The 16,520-nt window shown below is 31.4% G+C and overlaps 2 protein-coding genes across 4 annotated transcripts in view; both read right to left on the bottom strand.

Annotated features, from left to right (window-relative positions):
• LOC105109257 (Tetratricopeptide repeat (TPR)-like superfamily protein) overlaps nucleotides 1-2,681 on the bottom strand; it is a 13,752-nt gene extending 11,071 nt beyond the window's left edge. The window contains exons 1-5 of one of the 3 annotated variants that reach the window (XM_011003891.1): nucleotides 2,424-2,681; nucleotides 1,572-1,670; nucleotides 894-1,081; nucleotides 694-798; nucleotides 209-309 (exon numbers count right to left, since the gene is read on the bottom strand). In XM_011003891.1, the coding sequence (XP_011002193.1) occupies nucleotides 209-309; nucleotides 694-798; nucleotides 894-1,081; nucleotides 1,572-1,670; nucleotides 2,424-2,538 (608 nt within the window). In that variant the 5' untranslated portion in view covers nucleotides 2,539-2,681. Of the gene's footprint in view, nucleotides 1-186; nucleotides 310-693; nucleotides 799-893; nucleotides 1,082-1,571; nucleotides 1,671-2,423 lie in introns of those variants that run through there. The other 2 variants (XM_011003890.1, XM_011003892.1) reach the window with 2 other exon arrangements.
• Nucleotides 2,682-4,799: 2,118 nt separating this feature from the next.
• Nucleotides 4,800-6,977, bottom strand: LOC105109259 (60S ribosomal protein L24-like). The gene is made up of 5 exons (XM_011003893.1): nucleotides 6,872-6,977; nucleotides 5,735-5,810; nucleotides 5,533-5,634; nucleotides 5,252-5,400; nucleotides 4,800-5,163 (listed from the first exon to the last, which is right to left on the bottom strand). The coding sequence occupies exons 1-5, from the start codon at nucleotides 6,880-6,882 to the stop codon at nucleotides 5,010-5,012; spliced, it is 492 nt and encodes a 163-aa protein (XP_011002195.1). The 5' UTR covers nucleotides 6,883-6,977; the 3' UTR covers nucleotides 4,800-5,009.
• Nucleotides 6,978-16,520: the final 9,543 nt, after the last annotated feature.

The raw sequence follows: 16,520 nt of genomic DNA, 5'->3' as shown, positions 1-16,520 counted from the left end.
CCCTACACTGATAGTCTTCAATTCCTTCTTAAATTTTATTATAGTTTCAGTTCTTAGCGATGTTGATCAAATACACAGACTGTTGCTTAAGAAGCTAAATATAAAGGTTATCAAGCATTGCAAGAGATTCAAGGGAGTTCACTATTTATGATAATTAAAAATGATGTAGAGAATTGCTTGTCTTACTTCCCAAATAATAACATTATACCGGATGTCTTCTGGCCCAAATGATTCCTCCAGAATTTTGATGGCCTCCCAATACAAAGGTTCTGCTTTATCAAATTGCTTCTGAACTCTAAATAGCTCTGCCTGAAACAAAAGCAAGGTGAAACAATGGCTTCTTACATGCAACACATTCCATAATTTGTTTAACTTTTCCAATTAGTGACTAACTTGACAGCAGAAACAATTCTGATCACTATCAACTTATATTAGCCTGAGCATTGACATATTGGAAAAAAAAATGATATTTCTTCTTAAAAATAAAAAACAAAGAAAGAAAAACCGTGACCTAGATGAGAATTATAAAAGAAAAAAAAAACAGAACTCCAGTAAAGGAGTGAACAAACAGTGGCATTTCCAAAAGTTTAATCTACAATCTAATTCAATGCATTTTTCAAACTAGATTTAATAAAAGAACAACTATGCTAAACCACCTCTACATCGTTGAAAGCATCTAAACAGTGAGCTTACCAAGTTGTTGCAAGATGAGGCAACATGAGGATCCTTCTCCCCGAAACCCTCTTTTGCTTCTTGTAGAGCAGAAAAGAAGAACTTTTCAGCTTGATCCAATTTCCCCTGTTCAGATCACAGACCAGATTTGATTAGCTTATGGGTTACGATATCAAATGAAAGAAATGAAAGAACCATGGCAGACAGCAAAACATGCTTGCCTGCAGGAAGACTTCCCTCCCTTTATCAGAAAAAAGCCTCCATTTTGCTGTATGTTCATTGGATATTACAGAACCATCCTCAATTTTGCGAAACCCAAACATGCTATCTGTATCTAAATCATTTTGTGAACTGCTTTCACGAAGCTCATCTGCTAAGACAGGGTTGGCATTTATCCCAAGAATTATTGCTGCAAACATGTCAGCACCATTGCCAATGTGTCAGACTTCATCCAATCACCAAATAAAATTAACTTACAACACCCCAAAGTGCCATTTTCTTGTAAATTTTACGTGCACCACATAAGACCATTTGTCTTTATGGTAACTTCTACTTTTTGCTCAATCATGAAGAAAAAATTGCTTGGTTAGCCAAATAACTTTTGCTTTTTGCACTAGGCTCTACACATAATTGTGTTTCAAACCTTGGTTTTGTAGAAGCCAAAATAACTTGTTTTTCATTTGTAAAGACCTATTTTTCATTTATTTTACGTGTAAAAATCCATTTCACAATAGTTTTAACCAAACACATTTTTTAAAACCTGCTTTTTTTAAACTGCAATCGCAAAAGCTACTTAACACATGATTGACAATCACATCAAATAATCATGAACAACTAGAAATGCTATTACATTGAACTGCAAAATCAAATAGCCAAAAGCCCAGTAAGACAGAAGTTACCAGCTTGTCCAGCAAAAATAGTCCATAGATAACAATCCCTAGAGTTCATCCTCCAACTAGGCCCTCCAAAACCATATTTGTAGGAACATTTTGTTTTACCTGAAAGAACGTTACGAGGATGGTAAGGACTGCAAAAGTTATTAACTGCAAAGGTTAGCTGATATATATATTTATAACACGCTATCAAACAAAAACTTCAGAGGTTGAAATAGTTTAAATGCTATTAGCAAGAGTTCATATCAATGCTAGCTTGGCTTAACAGAGTATATTTTGCTCTAAACCAACGAAAAAAAGAATGGAGAGCTCTGTCTTATTCTATATACGACAACTGCACAATAGAACAATTTAGTATAACACCCTCTTCCTAGGAGCTTTTCTCTCTTTTATCATAACAAATGGTGATAAAGCAAATGAATTCGACACTAACGTCTAACAAATGTAGGCAATACCACTTAAAAACTGTAGTGAAGTCATAAATCACATCAAAAACAAAATATTAATAGCGAAATTCATAAACTTTAGACATGACAATTGGCAATAAGCAAGTCAAAAAATTGGCATAAAGCCAACAACAGGAATTAAGGCTTAAATTTCATAATTAACCATTATTCCCATCGGTACAATGATTCTATATTTCTTTCAATAACTATGAACGCTAAATGACCAATCCTTATTGCATCCAAGCACCAAAGAATTAAACTTTCACCAAAAGAAGAAAAGGTTGATAAAAACAGCATTGACCCATTATTCAAAACCATGAGATTCTCAGCTAGAAAGTGAGTTTAGAAATCAAAAGCATCACAGCGAGACTGGACAAGAAAAAAAATGTTAGAAACACAAGAAAATACATACTGGAGAGTGAATTGGGCAAGGCATTGCTTGTTGTAATTTCACTAGATGAAGAGAATCTATGAGGAGGAAAATGGGTTCTCCTCAGAAACTTAGCTGCCAGTTGTCTCATATGCATCCCTCTCTGTCAACTATATAGAAAGCGGTTTTGTGGGGTTTATACTGAAACTACTGTTGTGCTTGTTAAACCCTGCGTTAAGACTTGAGACCTTAGTTTGGCTTCGAAACAAGGGAGGAAAACATATTGTTCAGCGGTGCACCGAGTGGAAGGATTCCTTCTTCTTTTCCGTTTTTTTTCTTTTCTCAATATCTTTTCACTTCAAAGTTCAAAATGGTAATTAATTTTTTATTTTAATATTATTTTTTATTTTTAATATTAGCATATTATAATTATAAAAAATAAAAAATATATTAATTTAATGTTTTTTATATTTCATATACTTTTAAAAACACCCAAAAACAGTTTAAAACACACTCTTCATCATGCCTTTACTAGTTTTTAAGAAATTTAGAACCTCAAGAACAATATTTATCAAAACATGTATTCTGTTTAATTTGAAAGAAAAGTAAGAACGGAAAACTTTAATTCACAATACAACTAGTGAACAGCTTTGTAAACAACGTCAATAGGATTATCATCTCCTCCTTATGTTCCATATGGAATTGCAAACTAAACACATTGAGTCTTTTTTTTTAATTCCTTATTCTAACTGTCTTGAGTTTTCAAAGAACAAAGGGTTTTTTTATGAATAAATTATACCTTGTTCGGTATTATGGTTGAGTTCAACCGTATTTTTAAAATTTTGAGATTTTTGTAGCTTTAAATTATTATTTTTTAAATGTTTTTGAATTGTGATGATGTAAAAAATAAATTTTTAAAAATAAATTTTAATACATTCTTTCAAAACATCATTTTTTATGCTTTTCAGCTTGAATTGACATCATTTTTTATGCCTTTTGGATTGAATGCGTAGACAAACAGACCCTTAGTCTTAGATTTACCCCTAGCACAACGATTAGGATGTTCATCAACCTCAACTTTTACGGTGCTGGCTTCAACAGAATGAGCCTGAAAACATAGAATGAGAGGAAAAGAAAAATAGTTTCATCAAAGTGTCTTGTTTTTCAATGAATCCAAGTTCTTTGCTTCTTGCTGAAGTGCACACAAGGGTAAATCCTACCAGTTTCTGTTTTGATGAAAAGGATCGTATTTACTAAATTCAACTTAATTTGACAGGTAAACTCCATGACTTATCGATTCAAAACCTGGCTTAGATCAAGTTTCATCTTAAATTACTCATTCAAACCTAGTTTTCAATGTAACACAAACCCACAACTAACATCTAACCCTTAATAACTATGAAAATGACAGGAAAGGAGAGAGAAGATTTCGTGAGAGAAGATTTCGTGAAAGTGTATTTTGAGGTTTTATTTGGCTCCCTTCAGAAAACAAAATGATCCAAGAAGAAAACCATCCAATGCGTGGCTTCTTCTTATCCTTGGAAACTGTTGCAAGTCTAGGGAAAATGTGGCTTTGATTTTATGGCAAACCACCTTGCTGTCTCCATAGCAACCTTATTTTTATGCTTCAACCGTAGTATAAATCAAAGAAGAAACGCCCACCATAGAAGCTGAAGCAGGTTGCTTGATGCCTGGATACAATTTGATAGCCTCTTCAAAATCCTATCTTCTAGCATTTTACAATGCTCACTATGCAGCAAAATAAAATTTCTGCGCCGTATCATTCAAGGCAGCGATCAGGGCGGACAGGTCGATGCAGGTAAGCTAAGACTAGCTTTCCATAGTTGAAACGTAATAAAGACCCACACACTTAGCAGCAGTGCTGGTGATGCTTGGCAAAATGAAAGAACCAATGCCTGTTCTTCCAAGATTTCACCATGAGGCAGCGCTTCATTTTTTCTGATACCTATGTTTGCAATTCTTCTGGTAATGGTAGGAACCGTCTCAATTTGGCATTGTGATACGGTTAGCATTTTGCCTCAACCACATATTTAGTTACTCAAAACACACCAGTCAGATTCCATTGAAAACTCTTTTTTGAAACCTTGGTTAAGAAAATACAACAATTTATAGATTTTCTTAATTTTACCTTTTCAAACTGTAATGGCAAAAACTACCACAACATCAAACACATACTCGGTAGAATAAACTATGAACGTACAACAATCTAGCAAGGTCATAGCACCAGCACCTGAACCGTTACTCTTACTGTTCTTCTCAGCTAAACCTCCTTTCTTAGGCCCTGAGGTTCTTGTTTGGAGTCATTTGTTTATCACAGAACAAGTCCCCCTGAAACTCAATGCCTCACTCAAATGGCACTGCAACTTCGGCTACTAGCAATGGTATTGCACACCCAAAGAATACACAACCGATCCATTCTTGGGTCACAATCATAAATGATAATAAGTCAACTAATATATCCAATCAAAACCATGAAAAACTAATAATCTCATAAACAGAGGGTAAATTCTCGATGAACAAAATGGCAACAACCAACCTTGATCCATGTAAAATTTCCAGCATGAAATTCTTTAAGCAGAGTTAAAAGTACTAAAAGAAAGAAGGATTTCACCGCTTCCCTCCACCTCCACCAAGCTTGGGGCCCTTTGGCGCAGCACCCTTTGGCAAGCTACCTTTGCTGCTCTTTTGTGCCTTGGCCATTACCTCAGCCTTCTTGGCCTTCTTCTCGTCCTTTGTTTTCTTAATCCTCTCCTTAATTTCACTGCACACAGAAACACCATGCATTGTCAATAAATGCCAAAGATGACTAGCTAACCAAAGCGCATTGGAACCCATGAAAGGGAACATACCGGAGTGCAGCCTCTCGTGCAGCATCACGAACTTCAGGTTTCTCAGCTCGCTTCTTCTGTATGACCTCCAAAGTAGCACCTACAATGGACCTTGAGTACGGCTTTTTGGTAGTGCGACGTCTCTTCTTAATAGTTTCAGCAGCAATGTCCTGTGATTATTAGGAAAGATATGACAAAATTAACATCACGGGTTTCTTTCTAAAGGGAAACCCATCCTACAAACAGAAGCACTCTACATTCCACTTTAAGAAGTTAATAGAAACTGTTAAAAAAACAGTCACCTTCTTATGTTGCTTCCTGTACATAGCTGTCCACGTCAGCTTTGAGGGTTTCAGCCTGTTGTGGAAGTACCTCTTGCATTTAGAGTTGGCAAAGAGGAATACCTTAATTGAATGAAGAAAAACTATTTAGTTTCATAGATTGTATTGAAGAAGATATTGGATAAAAAAAATGCAATGCCTTCAACACCAATCTACACATCACCTGGGAATCTGAGCGAATAAATCTGATACCCTTGCCAGGATATATCTTTGCCCCACTAAAGCGGCAGAGTTCAGTCCTGAAATCATCCAGAAGAAAACCATTAGGATAACAAGATCAATATCTATCGTCAAATCAATAAAAATGCTCCATTCCAGACCAGTCAAGTTTGATGGAAATCATGATCGCAACATCATTTGCATATAAAAACGCTCCATTCCAAGCCAGGCAAATTTGATGGTTATCATGATCACTAATCTAAAACCTCAATGAGGTCATTTGCATGATCATGACAAATCTCAGAACTGAATCAAATCCTAAACCCCCCTGTATAACCCTCAAAACTACCTATCAGTCTTGAATGCCAGTTCAATGACTAGCTAGTCACTTATTCATTAAAGTGTTGCACTTAAAATCAAACCAATAATAAAAACCCAAGTATAAAACTGCAACTAGAAAACCCTTGCAAGTGTCACATACATCACAAAACCTTAAACTCTCATCAAAACTACAATGACATTCAAGTCTTATTCATTCTCTTGCTGTCGTTGCCATGTTTTCACTTAATTCTATTCCTTCTCTCCTCAATCACCCTCGAAACATAGATTATAACTTAATCCTGAGACCAAGATTCTGAAACAAAATGAGCATAGTAGTACAAGGTGAACCTTGGACCTTTTTAACTTAAAATCCAGTTTTCTATTAACTGTAATCATATGACAATTCAATTCCCAATGTTGTACGACTATTTCCGTTCTTCATGTTAAGATATATGTAGATAAAAAAAAACTCACTTGAAACAACTATCATAAATTCTTCCATTCCCAAGAATGGATAGTCTAGCCATGACCAAAGTATCGAAAGATGCAAAACCCCACTACCAAAATAAAGCTCGCATTTTTTAGTTTTATAAAACGAAACAAGCCCAACTTTTTGCCTAAATTTATACATCTCATGTCCATATCGTACTATACTGTAAACAAAACCGAGATGACTCAAATTCAATCCAACATTCATAGAACACTCAAGAACTTTTTTTTAAAAAAAAAAAACAAGAACCCATCTGGAAAACACACAGAAACGTAAAACCCATTTACACATGCATTAAGATGAAAATATACAAAAGAGAAAGAGACGTACTTGAGAACCATGGCGGCGGCGACTGGTTTATTTTGGCAGCAAAGAAGAAATATTAGGGTTTAATATTATGAACAGAGTATATATTTTTTCGTTACCATGTCAATGGAGATTTAGAGTTATAGGCTTGGGCTAGTTACCACTTAAAATGGGCCTGGATACAATTTTAAGGTGGAATACAGTGTATGTCTCAGACCATGGGCTTTGAGTTCAAGGCATTGGTCTGGTTTCTATGTTTATGGGCCTTTGTAATTTACCTTCTTTGTCTCACACCATCCTCCTTTTTTTAATTTTTCTATTAGTATTGTTTACTCATGTCTAATTAAAATTATAAATAATGATTTGATTCTAGTTTGAATTTTATAGCACAACGAGTTTGTTCTTCATTTGGTATCTTTTATCTCTTGTTTCTTTAGATTTATGAAGACAACGAATTTCTCTTACTTTATAATTGTTTTGAGTATAAATTGATCATTGGTTTGATAAATTAGTTTTATTTAATGTTGTATTACTTACAATTTGAAAACACAAACGAAAAACACCAAAACTATTTGTTTGATCAATTTATCGTATTAACAAAGATTAAATTCTTTTGATTTATTTTAAATGACGCACTCTTCGCATTGATCTAATGCCTTCATGGCACATGGTATGCCATACCATGGAATATTATTACAAATATTCAACTAGCTAGGAATTGCAAGAAAAAAACACTTTTTAATTATGTTTGGTTTTAATAATTCGAAGTGCAGAAAACAAAAGAATTGAATAAAAACTCAAATTGTTAGATTGATGAACAACCTTAACATTATAAACCAGAAGAAAATCAAATCAAGAGACAAATCTACTGCTTGTTTTACGTGGAGTATAGCAATGAAAGCAAGACGTGTAGACAAATCGACTCATCAAGTTCCCATTAAAACAGGATCCACAATCTTATTCAAAAAATAGGATTGAGAAATCTCTCGCAGCAGTTGCGTGATCAGTATGACGTGGGGAACAATTTAGGTCATGATAGATGATCGAGGAGGATGACTTTGCATATGGTTACAGAATATATATATATCTTATGACAATTTATTATGGATTAGCAACATATTCGGTTGCTTAATGACCTGAGCTTTTAGCCCTACGTACGTGGGAAAAAGTCTAAAAGGAACAGACAGCTTCCCTGTCTTGTAAGAATATATGAGGACTAGGCGAGCTACAGGTGAACAAGGGCGAATTTAATTGTTCCAAGAAGATGCTTTAGACTAGTTACTACTATCCAAAAGCATTGGCCTTTTGTTTTGGATAAAGGTATACACTTGCAGTTTAGAATATGTTCGTTTTCAGCATCGCAGCCGGTAGCCATTCAGTGAATTTCTTGTAAGCATCGTCATGAGCTCGATGCCGGAGAGAGATTAGAGAATCATTATAAAGCCTGCCAACTTGGCACCAGATGCCACCATTATTGGCCTAGAGAAAGACGATGGGGACAGCAAAGTGTCAATCACCTCCAAATGAGTCAGTCTAGTGGTGCATGAAATTTCCCTATTTCTTCCGGTTGTCGACAAAAACAAGACCCAGCAGATAGGGCTAGCTTTGTCATGAACAAGGCCAAGAAGTGCATTGTCTATGTGAAAAAATGGGGGGATGTACTCGTGATTCCATTTTTTTTCTCTGTCTTGAGATGTCGATGGGGTTGATATCTTCAATAAGGCCTAACATTGCAAAGGATCTTCTTGATCATCTATTTTGCGTACGTGAAAGGGACAGTTAACCTAAGGATAACAAGGGTCCTTGATGATTTATATACGGTATAAACGATGTTAAATAAATTCTTAATCTAATTTCAACTCATTACGTACCAATGCATCATTGGCATTTCATCATCCTATTAATTCCCTCATGATCATGTAAAACGATTACAATGACATAACTAGGCATACAATGACGTTGCTAGGCATTAAGACAGGGATTAATTATTTTATTTTTTTTTTTTAATTTACGTGGGGTGTCCGGGCCAGCTTACGCGCACCACGACTAATCCCCACAGCCCACTGAACATCCTGCAAGCCCAATGAACATGTAAGGCACTGCGGGGGTGACAGGCGTGCATAGGGATTAATTAATTTGATATGGATGGTTTCTAGCTTTAATCAAGAATTAGTTATTTGGCCACCATTTCACAGTGGGTTCGTGGGTCGTGATTTTTTGAAAAACAAATATTAATATACAGGTTATTTTGATATATCTTTTTACATAAAAAAAAAACTCAAAAAATAAATCAAAAAATTTATCTAAACATCTAATCAACTAAATTCATAATCATCTATAAAAATAAATAAATAAAATCATTAACAATAACTAAAAGAGAAACTAGAAAATTTAAGAGAATGATATAGATCAAGATATTTCATCTCATAAAATGAGAAATTTACTCATCATGAAACCGAGATAAACCAATAAAAAAATCACAAAACCAACTTTCTTTTACCATAAAAAATTGATAAATAAAAAAATATAAAGTTCAATGCTCAACAAATCAAACACCGAAGGATGAAATCGAGAAATAAACCAATCACACATAAGATTATAATTATACGAATGAGGTTAAAAATTAGAATAAAAAAATAAATTTAGGGCCATCAAAAAAAAATTGAGGATTCAATCCAAGCTCAATCCTAAACAAATCAAACGCTAAATGATGAAACCGAGAAAAAAAACAATCACATAAAAAATTATAATTAAATGAATAAGGGTAAAAATCCAAATAAAAATATTATGGGGCATAACAAATTCAACCAAAGAAAAAAAAAGGGATAAATTGAAAAAAAAATAAAACAATATAAATATTGATGGAAAGATGAAATAAAAAACCAATAAAACTTTAACAAAAAAAAGGCATGAAAAAAAATAAAAAATCAATAGAATAAGGAGATTATTGAAAAAAATGACAAATTGTAATTTAAGGACTAAATTGAAAATATAAAAAGCTTTTCTAAAAAGGCTAATAACAAAAATAAGCAATAAAAAATATAAGGACAAAAATTTAAAAAACAAAAAAGAAAAGAGAATAGACAAGCACTTTCTTTGGAAGAGAGAGAAAAGAAAAGAAAAACAAAAAAAGAAACAACTATCGATGACAACCATCCATTAACCGCTATCACATATTACATAAGGAGGAAAAGGAAGTGGTGGCACTTCCAAAGACATGGAGGATGACCAAGTTTTACCATCGAGTGTTGTTGCACGCGCCACCTAAAGGGTGTGGACATCACCCATGCACTGTCATATAATGAGCATGCGCTAATAATTTTTCAAAATAAAAATTCAATATAAAAATACCAAAATACTTTTTTATAACACTGGAATTTACAAATAAACTCATATGAAGGACAAAAAAAACCCTAAACATATACCTTGTTTTTTTTATCTTTTCTAAAGGCAAAAACGCATTTTAACTATAGCTTGAGAAGGGAAAAAACAAACAAAAACACCTTAGTCAACAACTTTAGGTTTTTTATCTAGAGGGTAAAGAAGTATTTTTAATATTTTAAAGTTTTTGAAAAGTTGAAAAAACTCTTGATAAATAGTTTTGTTGACTTTAGGGGTAAAAGTATAATTTTAATATGAAATGTTTTTTAAGAAAAACTTAAATACCCCCAAATAATATTTTAATAACCATTGAAATCACTAAAAAAGACCAAGTTACTCCCACAACCAAAGCTTCTATTTTTTTTTCACTTAATGATAAAATGAAAATTTTATCATTGCAAGCCTCATTAAATTATATTTAGTGCTACTATGAAAAACTCTTATACTATATATTTTGTTCAAATTAGAGATTGTAATGTTAGGATTAGATATTGTACATTGACATTTCATTAGAAAAAAATTATTAAGATATGTGTGATGTTAAACAACAAAAGTTAGGTTTCCATGATATTATTATATTTTGACATTGTAGACATAAGGGGAAATCATGTGTAATCCCTTTGAATTTTAGATTTGATAAAGAAAATAATCTTGTACTTTAAATTGGGTCAAATCAACCATAATCTTCCAATGATGGGTTATTTTGAAATTCTTCATCGAATTACATAACATAACATATGGCTTTATCTAAACCAATTAAATTAAGCTCTGTTTGTTTATATGGTATGGTGTAATGTTGACTATGTTTTCTCTCAACCATTTATTTAAAAGTGTTTAGTTAATCAACACACATTATAATTTTACATGGGTTTCGCCAAAACTCTTTATTGAAAGCTTGAATAAAAAAATATACAATTTATAGTTTTTTAAGCATATATTTTCAAACTCCAACCATAAAAGTTACTACCATACCAAACATACACTAAATAAAATCATCTTTAATTAGAAGTTAAGATAATTGTATAACAAACAATTTCGAGATCCTTTATCCAATTATTTCCTAACATGTGATATTTATCTAGCTAAATAGATAGTAATGGATTTGGATTACTAGATGAAACCACTTGTAATTAAGAACATAGAGGTTGATTTGATTCAATTTAAAGTAGAAGGACCACATTTGATTTTTAGTAAAGAGATATTGTGATAAATAAACTACTAAGATATGACTCTTATGATTAAAAATAAAACAATAATCAATCTAATGATGTTTTAAAATCCAAAGTGTTTTGGAATAGGTTCTTTAACGGTTAAATTATAAATTATGAGTTAATCATAAGTTCTAGCAATGTAGTTTATTTTCATGTTTTATGAAACTTGTAGTTTGTTGTAGAAAGCTTATCAATTGCAAAATAGTCATTTTTATTAGGATTTGGAGATCCTCAAATGATAAAGTCAAAACCTTTAAGCAAAGAGTTATATTAAATGAGAGAATGAACATTTATTCTTAAAAACAAAAATGTTTGTTTTTAATTTTGATATGATAAATGCTTTGAAATTAAAAGGTATTTATATTGAAAATAAAGATTATGAATCATTTCCATATGTGAATCTAAGGGTATTTATACTCTTAAAACCCTATATAAATGATATCTTATAATAGTTTAGAAGGTTTTTTTACCCTTATAATACTCATTAGGGATAAATATTATTGACATTAACATTAATATAAGAATGGATATTCCTGACATTAATATTAATAGAAAATGAGAGATATTCTAGCATTAATATTAATGGCGTATGAGAAAAAAATATATATCTGACATTAGCATTTTGATGTTAAAAGTCATAAAAATAAGTAAATATAATCTTATGACTCAACATGGAGCCCGTAATGATCTCTAGGCCTTTAGCCCTTAGTGTTTGGCATACTCTCAAGTTCACAATCAATGACTATTGCAACATGCTAGACTCATGCCTAATTATGTGTCAAGCCCCAAGTCAATGGGTCAAGAAAGTCATCAGACCCTTGTCCATTTGGGTTTGGTACATAACTCAGCCCGAGAGAAGATGGGTATGATAACTTGTCAACTCATGAACAAATAGGTTTCGCATGCTGCCAAGCCCAATGTTGATGGGTCGAAAGGTCACTAGACCTAAACCTAATTAGGCTAGGCACGCAGTCAAGTCTAAGAGCAATGATTCTGATAGTTTATTAGATCTGTGCTTAATTGGACTCGACATACAACCATGAAAAATGACACTAGGTCTAGCAACTCGCTAGACTAATGTTTACAAACTCTCAACTCATGGCCATGCCAAAAAGCATTGGACCTGGAAACGAGTTTGAACCGTGTCCTTCGCCAAGTATTCTGCCATGCCTAGAAATATTAGGTATGGATATAAATCCTACCTACCTATTAATAAATTATCATCTTGTTCTTAGACCTTCTAAATAAAGACTAAGACTTTAAAAATTATTTTTAATAATGTTAAAAATTATTGATTCTTCAATATCTATGGAATCTTCAATACAACCATGACCTAGATGTTGATGGGATGATATTTCCAATGAAGCCAGAAATTGGAAAGGTCTTCTTGACCTTTTCTTAGCCTTAAAATTCTAGCAAAGACAAATTGGGTTTATCTTGTAATGAAATGAGTTCCGAGAAGCACAATTTATGTGAGGGAAAACTGCCAAGGGTCCTAGAAAATCGAGGCATCGTTTCGTGACATTGCATAGACAGAAAATAAATAACAATAAAGCATCCGAAATAATTTTTTTTTTTTAAGATAGATTTTTAATGTAACCATTCAATTTAAATTTAATGGTTTATATTAAAAAATAAACATGACAAAACACAATATAATCTGAATCCCGGAACTTTGAAAAAAAAAAACTTTTCAAATTCTTATCAAATTAATTGCTCGGTTCAGTTCTTGATCATAGTTGGCAATAAAATATAAATTAATCTATTCATAAACTCGTCAGCTCGGATTAAGAATCCTGGTGGAAAAAAAACTTGGATCCCAGCATAAAAAGAATTAATTATGAATAAAAATAGCATATTTAATTCATAAATTTTATTTTAAGATTTTTAATATTGGATGAGGATGACGGCTTTCTACTCATGAGAAAAGCCAGGTAAATTATCCTTCATTAAATTATAATTGTTAATTTCTCTGGAAAAAAGAAATCATATGTGAGGTCAAATTGATCCATGCCCTTTCAAGATAATCTAATTACTCTGGCCTTTTGAGGCCATAAAGATCTATGGCAACTAATTGCTAAGAAAATAGACCTGTTAGCCTTACTAATATGCCCATGATCCCTAATATAATCTCTTAACCACGTAAACATATCATTAGTAATAAACTGATTTTCTCCCATGTCTTGCCCCATAACTAGCCGAAGGGAGGGCTGAGGGTGGCTCAGCTTCCCAAGCTGTGTTGTTTCCTTTTTCTTTCTCTTTTTTAATTGAGTAAGTTTGCAAATTATTTTTTATTCTATGTCTGTGGTGACCATGGACACACGCAAGGGCTTTGATAATCGGAGCATTCATTGAGTTGTTTTGGAATAATTAAGATCTGCAAACCTCCTTTCAAAATTGTCAATGACTGTTCTTGGGATTATATATCGCTTTGATGGCCTCAGGCATCTTTAATAGTCATCGGATTATAATATCGATTATTTTTAAATTGTTTTTTATTTAAAAATATATTAAATAATATATTTTATTTTTTAAATTTTTAATTTAAAATTATAAGAAAAATGTAATTTAAAAAAAAAACACAAAGAGAAGACGATCATGACAAACATGGACAGATTTTGGTATTTTATTCTTTAAAACCTAGAATATGTGGTGGCAGCTGCCTCACTTGGTGGCAATTCTGGGTTCTAGCTTGCCAAAAAGGTCAATCATTTTATTAAATCAGATGATTTATTTTGAGTGGTTGATACTTTACATGAATCAGCATGGCCGATGGTTGGTGCAGATGCAAGGTAGTATTATCCCTTCAAAAGTTTATAATAAAATTATTTTTTTAGAAAATAAATATGTTTTTTTTTAACTAAATAACAAAGAGGATACTTTTCTGTGACACTTCAAAAACTCTTTATCCTTAATAAATTAATTCTTCCGATTTTGAAAAATAAATCAAATAATTATCCTAGTTTTAAAAATTAATTGATTTTGATCATACTTAATTTAATACTATCTTATTCCAAAAAATAAAAACAAAATCCGGCCTTATCATAAATTATTTTTAATAATGTAAAAAATTATTTATCCATGGAATCTTCAATGTAACCATGAGCTCAGATGTTGATGGGATAATATTTCCTATAAAGCCAAAATTGGAAAGGTCTTCTTGACCTTTTCCTCGCCTTAAAAACTATAGCAAAGACAAATTGGGTTTATCTTGTAATAAATGAGTTACGAGGAGCACAATTCGTAGAAAATGGAGCCATTATTTCTTGACATTGCATAGATAAAAAACAAATAACAATAAAACATTTTAAAATTATTTTATTTTATTTTTTAAGATAGATTTTTAATGCAACCATTCAATTCAAATTTAAAGGTTTATATTTTTAAAAAACGACAAAACATACTATAATCTTAATCCTGAATTTTGAAAAATAAATCCTTTTAAATTCTTACTTATTAATTGCTCGGCTCCGTTCATGATCATAATTGATAATAAAATATAAATTAATCTATATATAATTGACAAATAATAATAATAATAAATAAATCAATTATAAATTTATCACAGCTACAATAAAAAAATAAGAATATATATAATTATATCATTTCTAGAGGATTTTCTTTTAGAATAATAAAACTTTATGGTAGTGGAGAGGGTATATTGGAAGTAGGATGGAATCACAGCCATTATAAAAAAATTATGGCTGACCCTATAATGTTGGTAACCAGACAGACACTTAAGCTCTACTATATAACCTTTTGCCAGAGAATTTACTGGATTATATGTCAAATAGGGATGGCAAATGTTGCCATGATGCCTACAACTTTGAGAAAAATTTATTATTTAATTCTAATTTTTGGATTTTTTTAATCACAACCTTATAATTAAGATTTATTTCTTTAAAAATATGTATTTATTTCTTAAAAATAATTAAGATTTAAAAAAAGTTACCAAGCGCAATTAATTTCAATTAAGCTATTTCTTGATCGAGTTACAATGCCGTTCATGTGAATTGAGAATTTCCTTCCCTGAATTGATGTAAGATTATTTGAATAGAAAGTTTAAAATAATTAAAATAAGTATTCGTATAATTTTAAATAATTTAAATCAACAAGAAAAATCATGTATTTATTTATTTGTATCTTCCTTTTTTTAATTCATTTTTATCCACCTTAATGGAAAAAAAAACATTTCTTTTATTATAAGCATTTTTTTTAAATAAATACCCACAATGATTTTGAAGCAATGAAGAAACAAAAACTAATCTTTCTATAATTTTTATTTGATTAGATAAAAAGAATAATAAAAATTATTCAGAGAAAACAATATGAAAAAACATATATTGTATTCTCATCAAATATGTTTGTGCATTAAAAAAAAAACTTGCTAATATAGTTTAATGCATAATCATTAAAATACAAATAGCACCACAAAAGCTCTAGTTATATTTAAAAAATGACATTAATGAATATTTCTTTTAATTATTAAAAAAATTATTTTAAAATATAAAAAAGTAAAATAAAAAAGGGTTGAGAGCTTCGAGCTCAATCGTGCATAGACAAAACACTCATTGTTTTATAAATGGTTTTATAAACTTTAAGCTAAAAAAATAAACAAATTGGATTAAGTTTGAATTAATTAGATTATGGTTTAATTCGAGTTTTTTTTATGAAGTTAATAGATTTTTTTTTTGTTTTATTATTTTCAACCTGAACAGCACCAGACCTGATATGGAACAGGTTCGGTTCACTTCAGATTTTATAAAGTGGTGAAGTCTAGAAAACAGCTCTTCTAAGCTGGGAATTGTAAGTAAATAAAGAAAATTACATACAACCGGTGGAGCAGTTAGCCAATGGAGTAAAACATGGACCTGTCTAAGTAGATTCCTTTCAACCATTAACCATAATTCGACTCTGCCGCTGAAACGTTCGCTCCATTTATAGTTTTATTTTAGAAAAACAGAATATATTAAATTATATGAATCACTTCTTAATTATTATATTTTTTTTATTTTAATACATATCAAATAAAAAAAAATCTGTATCTTTTTAGAATTCTTTTATATCTTCAACACTCTACT

Source organism: Populus euphratica, unplaced genomic scaffold (assembly GCF_000495115.2).
Source record: "Populus euphratica unplaced genomic scaffold, PopEup_1.0 scaffold287.1, whole genome shotgun sequence".
NCBI lineage: Eukaryota > Viridiplantae > Streptophyta > Magnoliopsida > Malpighiales > Salicaceae > Populus > Populus euphratica.
Note: the sequence above shows the minus strand (reverse complement) of the source record. Positions and strands in the feature narration are given on the sequence as shown.